The sequence below is a fragment of the Carassius auratus genome, chromosome 40 (assembly GCF_003368295.1).
Source record: "Carassius auratus strain Wakin chromosome 40, ASM336829v1, whole genome shotgun sequence".
In the NCBI taxonomy this organism is placed as follows: Eukaryota; Metazoa; Chordata; class Actinopteri; order Cypriniformes; family Cyprinidae; genus Carassius; species Carassius auratus.
The window spans coordinates 16020836-16037086 of record NC_039282.1 but is presented as its reverse complement, the minus strand read 5'-3'; the positions used below and the strand labels follow the sequence as shown (position 1 = coordinate 16037086).

At 38.2% G+C, this 16251-nt stretch overlaps 1 protein-coding gene across 2 annotated transcripts in view; it reads right to left on the bottom strand.

Annotated features, from left to right (window-relative positions):
* Positions 1-4452: 4452 nt before the first annotated feature.
* LOC113058713 (roundabout homolog 2-like) overlaps positions 4453-16251 on the bottom strand; it is a 59689-nt gene continuing 47890 nt past the window's right edge. The window contains exons 21-27 of one of the 2 annotated variants that reach the window (XM_026226867.1): positions 15786-16049; positions 14560-14762; positions 9693-9878; positions 8975-9133; positions 8251-8505; positions 4832-5026; positions 4453-4687 (exon numbers count right to left, since the gene is read on the bottom strand). In XM_026226867.1, the coding sequence (XP_026082652.1) occupies positions 4686-4687; positions 4832-5026; positions 8251-8505; positions 8975-9133; positions 9693-9878; positions 14560-14762; positions 15786-16049 (1264 nt within the window). In that variant the 3' untranslated portion in view covers positions 4453-4685. The remainder of the gene's footprint in view (positions 4688-4831; positions 5027-8250; positions 8506-8974; positions 9134-9692; positions 9879-14559; positions 14763-15785; positions 16050-16251) is intronic. The other variant, XM_026226868.1, reaches the window with a different exon arrangement.

Below are 16251 nucleotides of genomic sequence, written 5' to 3'. Positions count from 1 at the left end.
GCTCTTTCTAGCTGAATGTACTGTAAAAGCAGTCTAGTGCCTCTTAGCACTATTTATCAACACAATATTATTTAAAATAACCTTTATTAAACAAAATAAGTGCTGGAATGAACTTCCCTATGTGTTTAAATGAGATGTCTGTTGGACTGGATGTAAGTTCCACACACAAAATACAGTAAACCTGTAGTCACTGCACTTTGAGTTACCTCACCATGACACTAAAAACTCAGCCAAGAGGTCATTCTGTCACATTTACATCTCGTACTGATCAAATGTATTCATGCAATGGGTGTTCACATGTTTGAATTCACTTCATGTGCAGTAAAAGACCAAATTCACACAGTTCATGTTTCCAGCGTTCACATCCTTCAATAATGCAATGCAGCAAAATCAACCAGTGTGAAATCAACAATGCCAGTCTACAGTTGCAGTTACACAGGAGAAACAGGCCTAAACGCTGTGTATTTTGCTTATCTTGCACTTTTTAAAAATGTAAATGTAAACATGTTGCAAGACAGAAACTCAAAAAAGTGTAAAAAGCGAATAATTACTTTGTCTTGACATCCAATCCAGTAAAACGGCAGTTTCAGCAGAACCAGAGGAGATGGATATGGGTCATTGTGCTGTGCTTGACAGTTACCAAAGACAGGAATTAGTTTCCCAGTTAAATTATAAAAAGAGAGGACTATTAACAGTGAGGAAGTGACAAAACGGGGGTTGATGAAGAAAAGCAACTCAAAGCGTGTGCAAGAAGGGATGGGGGTGCAATGCTAATTTTCGGTGTCTGTTCCGAGCAGCTGGCTTTGGTATGGATGACATGAATGATGAATTGTGCTGTACTGGTACAACCAGCCTCTCTGCTTCCATTCCTCATTACTGTGTGTGAGAGAGAATACAAAGAGAGGGGAGGAAAACAGCAGCAGCATGTTTCCTTTAATTAACCCACATACCAGCACATCTCCAACAACCACAAATGGCAACACACACTCGTGCATTTATCTGCTGCAGTCGTGGGTTCAAAAGCAACACTAACACAATGAAATCAAACACGTCTCACACTCCATACACACAATTAAACATCAATAGTCAAGCGTTAGCTCATATCTTATTGCTATAAGGACCAGCGATAAAACGGTGCAGAAGGAGTGTTAATATTGCAACTGTAGAAGGCAATCATTTCCTAAAATAAATGGGAAAGAGGTGAAAATATGTTTAGGCGAAGCAGGTAAAAAATGAGAAGGAAAAAGCCATGAAATTGGGAAAGAGAGGAAAAGTTGCTTTGCTGGCGAAATAAAAGAGCTAATCATTATTTTTCAGCCTTGCGGGCTTACAGGACGCAGCAGTTTGTGTGTGCAGTTTACTCAAAGGGTCAGAGTAAATGAACACACAAGCTGGGTTATGGTATAAACACAAACACAATCATTTTTCAGCGAACACAGTCGCTTAGTATTACAGAAATCTTTTGCTTTTTCTCTTAGTTTGGTTCCTTTTTCACTGACAGTCTGAATCCAAGTGGTACCAAATAAAGGCAAAAGGTTCTTTATGTTGGAAGAACATTCTTTAGATTATTAAAATATTCTTTAGTCTTATTCTTTAGATTAAAACAGTTTTGTTAAGAACTGTTCACTGAATGGTTATTTGGGGAACTAAATTAGTTCTTCTGGCATTGCTGAGAAACCTTTTGCAACCTTTATTTTAAAATATCAACACTTTGGTAAGTACTATGCATGTGCCAAAAAAAATACAATAAATATATACATTGAAACGGGGGCAGAATAAGAGCATTTACCATTATAAAACAGTATGTGTCATGTGTCCCATCTCTGGAAAGGATTGAACACTATTTTACAGTTTCTGTATTTATCATTCTTTTGTAGCCTTTTTGTTGAGAAAGCAGGAGGAGGTTGTGCACACAAATGATAAAAAAATGATCTGAGCATCAGTGTTGCCAAGTCTGCGGTTTCCCATCAGAATTGGGCTACTTTAACATTGTTGCTGTGGTTATGTTTTTCATATCCGCTGGTTGAAGCGACTCCAATAACATGATGTTTATCCCATGGAATGCGAATTTTAGTAGGGGAACCCCACCAAAAAATTTGTATTTTACCCACGAAACGCAATTTTTAACTGTGGACCACCTTGAAACATGATTGGACTAGTTTTGAGAAGCGATTGGGTGGGTTTTTTTTGTGAAAACCAGGCAACCCTGCTGAGCATCTCAAATTCAGCCAATTCATCCCGTGAAAACAAAGCCCCGGTGTAAAACGCAGTAAGTGCTGGAAATGGAGGAGAAAATCATCACAGACCTTCATGCATTTCTCACAATATACCTTTATTATCTTAATAAATACAAAAAAAGAGAAAAAAACAAAACAAAACAAAAACAAAACAACAACACTGTGATGTTTAAAGAAACAATTATTTAAAAAGACACTCAAATGCATAAGACATTAGAAATATCAATATTAATTTTGGTATGTTCTGTAAGTGACATCTTTGTCTTATGGACATTTAGTGTACCGGCACGTTTTCAGATGGAAGAGAAAGCAATGGAAATCCACTGTCGACAGGGCCAAAAAGGAAGAGAGAGCATAGCAATCCATCAGGTACAAGGGGTGGAGAAATGATTCAATAGCGAACATGGAATGAACTCTCTTACGTAAGGATGCATATGAATATATACATTTATATACACCCACATCAACACCACCAATATAGCTGTAAAATCACCTGAGATACTCGTTCGCACCTCATTATTCCAAACAGCTGGACACTACTAGCATTGAAATGATGTGAATTCTGAGAGAAAGACGTGGGACGGGACATCGGCCCGGTTTGAGAGAACTCTCCTACGTAACATTGTACAAAAACAATGACAGAAATAACGAAAGAAAACAGTCATTTCACCAGTAACTCTGTAAGTTTCCACAGTAAAAATATCCTTTTTGAGCAGCCTTTTGTACATTTAGTTGTTATAATATATTTATATTAGTAAAATTTTATCAAGCAAAATGAACCAACTGGACTGTTTGATAAAAGTACTGTAATGTAGTGGCCAAAGACAGTGGAAATGTTTTCTGGAGGTCTGACTGACGCTTTACAGCACACACCGAGGATGTGGATAAATCATTCGACCACTATGCCTAAGTGATCATGTGAGAGATATTGCCATATTTCTGCAAAGTCAAATGCATAATGTTATTGGCTTTAGCTCGATAGTCATTTTGAGACTTCCGCATGTGATTACAGGACGGATATCTGAATCAAGATACCAATGAATGTGGATTTATGGATCTTGCTGATTCAGAGCCCTGCATAGGTAAAGTAGGTCTTGAAAATAAGGCTTTAGGACATTGTCAGGAATATAAAAACAAGATACATTAAGTGCTCAACGAAAACTTTAAATTAAGTTACCTGAATTGATTCTCCACTCGCGATTTAAGTCATACGCAGAATCTCAAGACAAGCACGGGAAATGACGTCTACAAGACCTCTAGAGTAAGGCAGAAGCCTTACGGGAAGGCAGGGGTATTATAGTCTTGTTCATATGGCTTTTAAATGAATCACTTTTCAAGTGCTTGCAATCAAATTTTGAGTGAAGATCAAAAATATTTAAAACCCAATTGAACTATAAGCACAAAGTGAACTATTCACCCCCAAACTGGTGTCTATTAATTTGCTATGCTCAGATGGATCAAATGAAACACTAAATGCAAAACAAAAGCAAGCTGCAAAAAAGTGAGCTGGGGAAAAGGCAAAGTTGGTACCTGTAGTCCAGTGTAGTTCAAAGATCTGGCCTAAATATCTTCCAATTGGAGCAAGTGGACTAGACTGAGTAATATTAACTAGTAGGGGCAGCAAGATGATCAGTTTCCCTGCAAACCATTTCCAAACCTATCTGTGAGGGTCTGGTTCCTTCTCCCAGGAACCCCACTGCCGAAAGTTCGTAAGTCATTTCGTCAGAACTCGAATTCTTTCCGCTGGCACAGATGCAGGCATATCTTAATATATCTCTGTACACGGTTATATATTTTCTTCTCTCTAGTTACAGTACAGAAACTCCCCTTCACATTTCCTTTCCTCCAATTCTTCATGTCAGCAGGAGCTATGGTTTTGTGCTTATCACCAAAATTGCAGTGCAAAAGAAAATAATTAATTATAATAATTATTATAATGACATCAATTAATAAATGAGAAGTATTAACAAATGTTGGATGACAACATAATTTCTATGGCACCACAGCCCATCAATTCACATATCGTACAAACGACCAACACCGTAAAGAGGGAGGAGAGCGCAGAAACAGAACTGGGCTTGCATAGCAATGCAATAACAATAATGTCATTTTCAATCTCCGATGTCAAGAATATATTTACAGGAAACTTGATTTCCTTTTCACAAGTTCACCAAAGTGGGGGCAACTCAGATCTCAGGCCTTCCATCATTTTTGATTTTTTTTTGTCCTCTACATTTTTCTTTTTTCTGTGAATGAATAGTTTGAGGAAGGTGAGGGATGTTGCGGATCTTGTGGGTTGCATGTCCATCTTTACATCACATTTACAGTTTGTCCTTTTCATATTTTTTTCCTCCTTCCTTCCGATGCTTCATGAGTCCATTGCACCGAGCAGGTGAAGCATTTCCAGAACAGATAAAGGCATCCTTCAGTTTCCATCAAAAAGGCTCACTCTGAAAAAGAAAATACAAAGAGAACATGCCAGTCAGTTAGTTTTTTATACTGTTCTAGGAAAGGTAAATCAGCAACACTTGACCAGAAAACATCAAGGTTCCAAACTTAGTAAAGTTGTGCAAGGATAACCTGTTCAGACTCACATAACTCTCCAGAGTACTGCGCGTTGGTCCCCATGTAGCTGCTTTCACCCTGCTCCGTGGTGGAACGCTGGTGCTGTCCCCTCGTCCCTTCACCTTTACGAGGACCCGTTGACCCTTTAGAAGAGGCCGTCCCAGATGAGCTGTTGCCCCCAGGAGATGGGAATGATGGTTTGTTGTATGGAAATATGGCCTCTTCTGAAATCATACACATATCCAAAACATACATTTAGAGACAAATAAATCTTTTTGAGCTTTTCCAGATTAGAACATGTTCATGATTGGTTTCTTTCTGACTAATACCGAGGTGACCAACTCTTGCCAGCTTTGACCAAACCCTGATCATAGCAATATGCTCCAATGGCTAAATGAATCTCCACACCGAAGTTTAATATGAAAATAAAGACGTATGAGACCAAACCATCGGGGTGGCCCAACCCACGTCCCAAGTTGTGTCGAGCCAGATCCAAGCCTGGTTCTTTATGCTTCGTTTGGGCTGGAAACCCAGAGTGGTGGATCCTAATGATCAGACAGGCACAGATGGAGCTTGGCTTCATTGCAGCATGTGTGTGTATACAGTGAAAAATGAGGGCTGGAACGATTAGGGTACATCTGTGCAGCCAAGTGTGCCTCCTGTCTGCTGGTTCCTGGAGAAGGCCGGTGTTGGCCATGGAAGAGCTCACTAAAAGGGGGAGGCAATGCAATCTGTTTGCTCCAGTTTGGCCTCCTTACAGCAGGGACCGTAAATGAACTCCAAGGGTCCACAGCTGGTGCTGTCAAACATCTGCCTCTGATGACCATGATAGCAAGATAATATTTTACAGACCTGCTCTGCTGAATTAACCCTCTGGAGTCTAAGGGTATTTTTGGGGCCTTGAGAAGTTTTGTCATGCCCAGACATTTGTGCTTTTTTCAGTTTCTTATAAATATCTAAATGGGTAAAGTCTAATATCACTGTAATCAGCACAAACTGGGCTATAATAATATGTGAAATGCATGCATGTACATGATTGTATTTTTGAGAAAAAAAATGTTATGCATGGTTAGTGAAAAACTAAAAATGTTAAATCACTTGAATAAGGCAATAAAACACATACATAACATTGGTTGCCGGAAAAGTTGTGAATTGGAGCTTGTAGCCTAGAATTTTTCTTTCTGAATGATGTGAAAATCATCTTGTTTACTCACTCACAGAAAACAATATATTGATTTAAATTTTCTAAAACACTTTTTGTTGGTAAAAGTCATATGCGAGTAGGCGTCAACTATCATGAATATCATTGTGATTTACACCTGAGAAGACAAAGGCCTGCATAATGAGCTGCATAATGAGCCTCCCATTCAACTGTGCCACTGTGAGGGAAGACTTACAAGAAAGAATGTAAGAACAAAATAAATGTATATAATTTTATGTTTGTAGTTTATTAAGAATATATTTAATTATCCCACAACATAATTTAATATCCACTTGGGGGAGCAGTTAAACAGTTTATTAGGATAAATCAAAGCTGACTTTCATTTTTTTTTGGCATCCTTTCTCTAGTCACACAATCCTTCAGAAATCCTTTTAACAATCTTATTTTCTACCAAATAAACCCCATTTATTATCATCATCATTATTATTATTATTATTATTATTAATGTTGAAAAGAGCTGATAATATTTTTCAGGTTTTTTTAGGGGGAATAAATCGAAAGAACTGCATTGTTTTTACATTTGTTAGAGTTATCTCTATTTGTCACATTTATATTATTTACATCAAGCTTTTGAATGGTATAGTATTGTATATTGTTATTGAAACTCCATAATGTTTCACTTGATTATACATTTAGTCAGGAATTATAGTTTGGAAAAAGTATTTGGAAAAAGTCTAACTAGTAAAATGTTTACACGTTATGTGAAAACTAGTACAAATAAATAAAAAGAGACTTACTCATGTTTATGATCTCTGCTGAATAAAGTGCTTCATTCTTTTTTCTGAGGAAATCCATTTCCCAAATCCTCAACCACATCACATCTTTTTGGGGTGAATTATGTCTTAGTCCTCTCATCGCGAAGCAAACAGTAAAATAAAATAAAAACTTGAAGAATAGTCTGGCTGCTTTTTCTTCTGTGTGGGCGTATTCAAGCCGCGTGCTTCAGTTTGAATCTGAATAGCGTGTTCAGCGCGGGGGCGTGGTCACATTAGATATAATGAGCGGAGATATGAAAAATAGACATCGCGTTGTTTTCATATGGATTACTTTATCTCAGAATATTTGTTTTCGGCAGCACTTGTTTAGTTTAAAAGTAGACATTCCAGGCTTTCTATAGATATCTCTCTCATGTCTCTTCGTTGAGTATTCACGGAGTTACAGTTCATTTTAATGAAATGTTTGTACATGACGATCAGCGGAGACAAAGACTGTAGACAGCGCACCTTGTTTGTTATCTTTATTTTATAAGTGCACAAAGGTTTTTTGTTATTATGTCTGTATCCAAAAAAACTAGACCCTTTACAGATTCGATTGATGTATTGCTCTTATCTGTACGATTAAAACTGAGAGTGTAATTTAAGTTCTTTTCGGGGTTATCAGGTGAAAATGACTCAAAACGCATATATGCGTTAATCGACTCGAAAGGGTTAAGAGCGTGTTTAGTGTGTCAGACTGATTTAACTCATGTGGACATGTAAGGTCAGGTCTTTCATAAAAACATATTTCATATTTTGTGTCATTTAAAAGGAAGTCAAAACCCCTAGAGACAATTTCTTCTGAATACTTGAGCCAGGATGATTAGGGATAGGTTGGTGCTGGTCTACTTTGGAAGCTGATTGACCAAAATGTCTTTTAGGAAATGCATGTTGACTAAGGACATCTTGGTCTTGAAGACCAGGTCCAGTCTTAAGTTGGGTAGAATACGTTTGGTTTTGGCCTAGTTTTTTGCTGGTGTAGTTGGTGAACCATTACAATTTTGGAAACTGGTTGCCCAAAATGTCTTTCTGGACAAGCTGGTTGACTAAGGAAGTCTAGGTGCTGAAGACCAAGTCTAAAATTTAGCTGTTTAGCATTAGTTTGGTGTTGGACTAACTCAGTGGTGTCCAGGCCTGCACCTTGAGGGCCACCTTCCAGAACTTAGTTTCGATACACCCCTCTTGATTGTTTTTATAAATTTATTATTTAGGGTTGGAGCTAAACACTGCAGGACATTGGCCCTCCAAGAGCAGGACAGGATACCTGTGACCTAGCTGATGAACAGCATGAATATACTGGTTTGGATTCCTGGAAGCTGGCTGATAAAGAACCCCTTGGTGTATTAGTTACTACCTAACTCATGTGTTAAATCAAAATCTAACACTGATTCTAGTGCAGTGTCTCCTTTATGTCTCATTTTAAGACCTCAATGTGTCAACAGAGTTTAAGGTAAACCGTCCGTCATCCTACCTGAAACAGGACAAATTTTCTGTCCTCTTTTGCTCTCTTCTCCTCTATCTATAGATCCCAGTCTATCATGGGCCTGTTGGTTGCGCTCCAGTGAGGTTCGGGCCTGCCAGTCCAAGGAAATCTTCATCTCCTCTAGGCCCATCATGGGTTGCCTCTCCAAGGAGGAAGCCTTTCGGTCAGAGGGGTGGGGCAAGTTCCACGCCCCCTGGACACGAGTTGTCTGGCAGGGTGGAGGCGCTGGTGGTGGAGGCAGATCTAGGAAAGAAGCAGAAAGGACCATTTGAATTCAAACAATAGGTATGGCATTACCATTTATGTACATCCTACATTTATCATCATTTGACAGCAGGTGTCTTGTGTGTCTACCTAAATGCCCTCAAAAGGGTAATATTGATTTCATTCAGTTTGATAAATTATTATAATGGCTTGGATATTAGCTATTGCTACATGCATTTGCTTATGACCCCATCTGTCTCCTTTAACCAATGCTGACTTTTCACATTAATTCAATAAAACATGCAAGAGAAATCTGCTATCTACTGTAAATCGGATTTTGCCATTCAAAAATGGTCTAAATCAAATGAATGTATTTGTGTTTCATTGCATACATAATTCATTAACTGAAATATTCAGTATTTTTAGTTTTGTCTTCATGGATTAAATTGATCAAAACTAAACCAGGCTTTGGAATTATCTGTTCTGTAAAAACTGGACTAAACCATACCATCAGCGCTGGCATCACGGCGGTGCGGGGCAGTGCCAGGGCCTTTGTGTTTGCGGGTGGGCCTTGCTGCCCGCTGGTGACCAAGGCTATGTGTGCCCACCGTGCTTCCATCTGTGGAGAATGGGCTAGCGGGACGGGGTCTATGAGGTAGACCTTTATCTGCAGGGAGCAGAGAGAGAATTTAGCTTAGCCCATAATGTCATCGAAACGCTACTCACAGAGATGAAAAACAAATCTTGAAAGGGAAGCATGGCAGGATGCTCAGGAGGAGGGCAGATAGCTTGTTAGTTTGATTCAGATGCAGCAGAATCAATCAATAAATTTCATTTCTATTGCAAAGCATGTTGGAGAAAAGGTTTAAGATTGTGGAAATAGTTTTATGAAGATCAGTAAGATCATCATGGAGTCAGAAAGAGGCATGAAGTCAAACCTGAAGTGCATAATAAAAGAAACTGAAGACATCAGCACCAGATCTGTTTCCAGTCAATTCATTCCCTTGCAGTGTAAACCGAATCGCTTCACTGAAAGCGCTACAGCTGTCGCCAAGACCAAACAAATCGATAAAGATGTTAGTATTTGCACCGTGCTGCTTCAACAAGAGTTCACCAACGTAAAATCAGAAAGCAGAAAAGAAGCATCATTCTTTTAAGAGTGAGCCATATAGCAGTTAGCAAACACCAGACTTCCAGGCTCTAATTCCTATTTCCTCCAAACCGACCTCTCTTACTCAAACTTGTGCCGTCCAGACGGTAACCAGCCTTGTCTGCGGCCGCCACCAGGGCTTGTGCAAAGTTGCAATGGGTGAAGAGTGAGCCGTCAGAGGAGCTGCCGGCACTAGATCTTCTGCTGGAGAAGTTTCTGTCATCATCTTCTGAAGCCGAGCCCCAACCGTTCACCATAGAGCCTGGAGGGGAGCGGTCGCATGGGTGTAAGATTTACCAGGTTTGCTCGATTTAAATTCCAGAAGAACAGGGCGTACTCTTGAGATTTTACTTTATTAATATTTAAATGTTTATAAATTACTGATGCATTTATAAAGGCAAATGGCAAACTAAATTTATCAGAGTAATATAATGGTGCTTTGGTGTGTGATATAAATTATTATTCTCTTATCTAAATGAAGATGTGTTTTATAGCACAGGTGAGTTTCATGTTTGAAAAGAGTTGAATCAGCCATCTTTATAATATTTAGGTATTGCCAATGTTATGAAACTAATAAACAAGGCAAAATGACTGAGGAGGGTAGATAATGGAAAACATAAACAGCTAAAACAAAACAAAGAAGAAAAACACCTAAGCACACAAAAAACACAGAAAAATAACGATGAAACAAACAACCAACAACAACAAAATCACATCAAACTAAAGTATAAAGCAAAACAAAGGAGGGTATATTATTGAAATCACAGAACAGCCAAAACAAAACTAAACAAGCAAACAACGCTAAACATGAGACAAAATGTCAAAAGAAAAACAAGAAAACAAAAATAAATAAATACAAAACAAACAAAAAGAAATAACGGCTTGAGTCAATGTATCACTGTTACATTACGTTCATAATTTATCTAACATTTTTTTTGGTTCACTAATCCAAGCTGTTAGGTTTTTTTTCCCTTCAGTAACATATCCTACTTTTATCCTCCAAATAAATGTACACCCACCACCTGACTACTCATCACAACCTCACTTCCTTTTGATTGCTCTGATGGGAAGGAACGCACGCTCCTGCGCATGGCCTGAGGTGAAGCAGCAGATATCGCACACAGAATCACGCAGCATAATCAAAGTGCTGTTCTTCTTCTTTGGCGCTTGTCAGATTTATGGCATGTTTTTTTTTTTTGATTGATGGCAACCCGAGACAAACACCCTCGGGGAAGATGATGTGAGATGGCACGACTATTGTTTAATGGTCTGAGAGGAAAGTTAAGAGGGTTACACTGGTTTATCTAGCCTGGGTAATATATATGGTTTCAAGTATGTTTAAAGATAGTTAATTAGGTCTTGGTGACAGATTTATGACAAATATTGTTACAATTTGTCAATGATAAAATACTTTCTATCCTAGCCTTATATGCAGAAAAAGTAAAAACATTCCAAAAGATTAAGCACTGTGGTAGTGTTGTGCATATAGGTAAAACAAAACAAAAAAACTTTTTAAAAATACTACTAAATAAATAGTTATTTATAAAAATAATAGATAAATAATAATAATTTGGATTATAATATAATAAAAATATTATATAATAATATATAATATTATAATATGTGCAAATATAACAAACACTGTCCCGCAGCTTAATATGCATAAAAATAAAAAAAAACAAAAATAAAAAAATATATAAATAAAAAGGCAGCATTAAAAAATATTTACTACTACTATTAAAAACTACAGTTATTTATAAAATAAATACATAATAATAATAATAATATGTATTGTTTTATTATAAATAAAATTGTAATAAAAATGTTACTACTACTACTACTAATAAAAAGTAGTTCTTTATAAAAATAATAATAATATCAATTGTTATTATATTTATAGTTATTACTATTATTGAAAATATGTGTTACTACATTTACAGTTTAAAGTAAATACTGATTGTTGCAAAAAACCCTTAAAATCTTATTATAATACCAGCAAATACAACAAAGGATTTAAAAGCACCAACATACATTTAGTTTGTTTTCGCTTGTCTAAAAAATAAAAGAAGAATTGGAAGCAGACACACACACACACACACACACACACACACACACAACTATTCCTAGCAGTCTCTTTCTTTTAATTTCCACAGAAACGGCATACGGCTTTGTTTCACTAAAAAAAGTTGAGTCCCCTGAGACTGTCTCTCAGCAAAGCAAGACTGCATATAAAGAATTGGATGTGCTGGCAGAGACAGAGGCGGGTACAGAGCTCCACATCAGAGAGGACGGCTCCTGCAGAATACCTGCACCGTGCCTCAGCGCCTCCTGCCTCCCCCAGAGACGACATCCTCTCTAACAAGCAGCCACCTAAAACAGATTCCTGAAAAAACCAAGCCTTCACTCTTAGCCGTATAATCATGCTGCCAGCTGCAAAACAATAACAATTCTCCGGCCAAAATAAATTCTGGATCATATCCGCAAAACCAAATGTTTTTTATACAGCGTGGCTCACCATCAAGAGAACTTCCCACAAATTGTTGCTATTTTGGAGTTGGCAGTCACGAACGGCAATGTTTGAAGCTAGAATACTGTAGCTTCTATAAATATGGGGCTCATACAAAAATGTTATGGATTCAGTAACGTCTATTCTTGAGACAACTGAAGCATCTTTCCATTCTGTTAATCCACTGTTAATATTCACAGCTTGGCTAAATGGAGTTACGCAGGACTGTAAAACTCATCAAACACCCTTCTGCCACTAAAGCTGATTTACACTGCCCCGAGCCCTCATCTGCATATCGTTAAGCATCGTAATCATTCCCCTTGACGAGTAGGCGGAGACGCCTGCCTCAGGACACGTGACCTCACGCTCGGCAGTCAGTGCAAGGTTTTACGGGAGCAAAGTGGAGCAGGACAGTAAGCTCACAACTCCCATAAAATACCCTCACTATTTCACAAACTCACAAGTTGTGTATGCAATAAATAATGAAACACAATAAAGGGAAATATGTTCCAGTGATCTTCATTTCACATTGACTAAGCCGCCCAAAAGAAAGAATTGTTAAACCTCTTTTTTCTTTTTTTTCTTCTTTGCCTTTGGGTCTGTTAGAAACCCACCACTAGTGTAGTGTCAGTTTGGTTCTACTGTGGGCAAAAACAAAGAACACTGGTGGAAGAAAGCAGTGAAAGGAAGCTGTCAAGAGTGTTACAGGAGGACATAGACATCACTGAACAGCATTTGCTCTGCGTTTCACCAGATATCTCAGTCCAAAGAGATGTCAGAGATGACCAATACTAAAGTGTTCAGGGGAAAATGCACCTCAGAGCTCCAGTCCAGTAAAAGAGAATCAAAATCAGTGAAAGCGTCTGTCTGTCTGTCTGTCTGTCTGTCTGTCTGTCTGTGCACACATGATAATGCATTCAAGTACAATGATAATGCATGCATCTCTGCCTGATTAGAGGAACACCACTGGCCCATTTTGCTTCAGTCCTGTGGTAAATTGGAGAATAGAGGACTTTTAGTTTCTAACCCCACAAAGTCATACCCTTCACGTGTCCCCTATGACAGACGGCCCATAAAACCCTTTCAATAAGTTGTAAAATGGAAATGGTGCCTCCTGTCTTCAATGGGGAAATGGAGACATGAACGTGAGATTTATTCTAAATCTTCACAGGAAAATGTAGGCCGTGAAGGCTGTGCTTGTGTAAAATCATTCTGCTACTTCTTCATATAAAGAAAAAATAACAACAACAATAATACTATAAAAACACAGCAAAAAGAGTCATATTGTGAAATATTACTACAATTTCAAATAACTGTTTTCTATTTAAAAATGTTTTAAAATGTAATTTACTCCTGTGATGACAAAATATTAGGGCTGTGTGTTAATGTCGTTTGACCTTAGTTTGTTTGTTGACAAGTATTAATTTAAGGTACATTTAGAACAGAAAAAAAATGTGTGATTAAGTATCCAAGTGTTAATATATATAATATATGTGTTCCTGTGGCTCAAATGGTAGAGCAGTGCAAGGTTGTGGGTTCGATTCCCAGGGAACACATGTTAGGTAAAAACTGTTAGACTGAATGTACTGTAAGTCGCTTTGGATAAAAGTGTCTGCTAAATGCATACATTAATATTTTATATATATTATTTTCATCTTCCCGGCATACATTTAATTTCCCCCCATGCTAACTTTGTTCTGAGTCTTTTAGTCTGTTTCTCATAATGATGATTAGAGTTTATCTCCCCAAATGCCTGAACAAACTGGATTTCAGAATGCCCATTTTCAGGTGAGATGGGAATAAACAACACGCACCCGCCAAACACGTGAGCATAATGACAAACAATGCAGCTATTTGCAGACAAGCAGAGCAAAACAGTATTTTACCACGCTAAGGCAAACAAAGCCACTACATGCAGTACGCATGTGAATAAACAATGACCGGTTCCCAAATAAACATCAGCTGCACAATCTCAAAGTGCCCGCTGGACTGAAATATTCTGCTTTTAGATTAGATATCAGTACCTCTATTATATTGTTTTATCTTAATGCTGCACATGCTGTTGAATTGTGATTTGATTTGTGGGTAGATCATATCATTTGGTGTCTCTGACCAAATGGACTGTTTAATTAACTTTTTAAATAAAAAAATTACATTGATTTTTGTCTATACTGTTCATGCTGGGTTCAAACTGATTCCTGAAATTATTAAAGAGAGATAGTAATCCTAGATTATGAGGACGACGTATGAGATAATAAGCAAATTAAATAACCACCCCTTCATTGAAATAGCGCAATCTGCACAGGACATCTAACTGTGCACCAAACTGAGTAGTTCGAAGGTTTAGATAGGTTTAGCACTTTATGCTCTTTTTGAAGAACTTCAGAATGTTCTTTCAAAGGAAAAGTTAGAAATGAAAACAAAAAATGACGCTTACCTGTAACAGAACTGTCTAAGTTGTCCATGCTGGAGCCTGGTGTGTGTTCGATGCCCCTAACTTGTGGTGACATCTCATATCCTTCATCCTCCTCATCATCTTCATCAGGGAGGTCTGTCTCAATATCGGACACTAGGGTGCTGGAGACATAACCCACGGGTGGCGTGGGGGCCTGGGGTGGATAAGGCCCACCCTGTATGTGCCTACGGAGAATACAAGAAGTCAAACATGAACTTTACATGCTTTTTTTTGCATAAGCAAGCAAGAGCTTCAAGGGTTGTCAGCGGGAGACAAAGGGTGTCAATGAGCGACAAGCCTAGACAAAAGACAAATATGTAGTGTGTGCTGTCTGTCAGGTGAAATTTGGTATTTCTAGAACATTCCTTGTCATCTCTCTTCTGGATTGGAACAATTCAGCTAATTCAGCAGCACCACGGTCTGCATGCTAACACAATGACCTACTAATTGCACCTTGAAGAGGATACAATGGCAACCAACACAAGCATGTCTTTACTGTGGCTGTCACCCACTTGACAGCTAGGTTCTATGACAGCTCCACTGTGTGTCTATATATATGTGTATTGGTGTGTGTTTGTGCAGTGCTGCTGCTGCTTTGATGCGGTCTGTGCCAGGATTTGGATATAATTATGGGCTCTTCCCAGTCGTCACAAATCGTTCTATGAGCAACATACTCATTATGGCGGTAACATGACATCTTCCTCCTGACAAGTGGTGACTGTAATAAGAGGAAGTTGGTTTCTCTTGGTAAGACAGGTTGAAATATAGGTTTATCATGGGGGCTTTATAAGAATAAGTTATGCAGTCTGGGGGGGGGGGGGGCTGTTGGGGGTGTAGTGACTGTCAGTTTTTTATTACATATTTAATCCAGCTACATTCATTCATTTAAATCATGCATTTATTGAAAAAAGACTAACAAATGTTTTCCATTAATTTTTTTTAATTTTTTTTTTAGTTTAATTCAGTTTGTGCTGTAAAAAAGAAGCCAGTTACGGAAAAAAAAACCTCATTGAATCCTCAATGTTAAATAGTCATTTATATATTTTACAATTGCATTTAGAGCCTGTATAGGCCAAACATTTTTACAACAAAGGAACAAAATGCAATCTTGGAATGTAAGTGTTGAATTCTACCTTATAATATGAAACTAAATTTTTTTAAATCAAATTCACATCTTTTATTTACATTTTAGTGTAACGATATCTTACCAGTTCTGTTTAGCCATGTCCAACTGGTAAGCGCGGGTTAGCTCATCTAAGTGGGCTTGGAGCATGGGCTGTATTTCTTCACGTGGGGAAGGGCTCAGTGTGGCTGTGGACTGTTTGCCAAAGGAAACTGCTGCAGGGGAGGAGGCCACGCCCCTTATGGGAGGCGTGGGCACCCGTTCATCCTCTTCCTCTAGCTCATCTTCTAAACCCTGATGGAGGTACGTCTGCACTGGCAAGGGTGGGCCCCAACCATCACTATCATATCTGGAACAAATGAGCATAGAAACAAAATGAAAACGGACTACAGTCAGGTCCCTGTGGCACCCCACCAACAGTTGTGTGCTAATCTTATTATTATTTTTTTTTTATGTTAGTCTAACTAACAGTTATGGATATAGTGAGACTCAGGTTTAGTGACATAGTGGTAATGGTGTAAATCTTGGGTTAAATGCAAAAAATCTAGAGC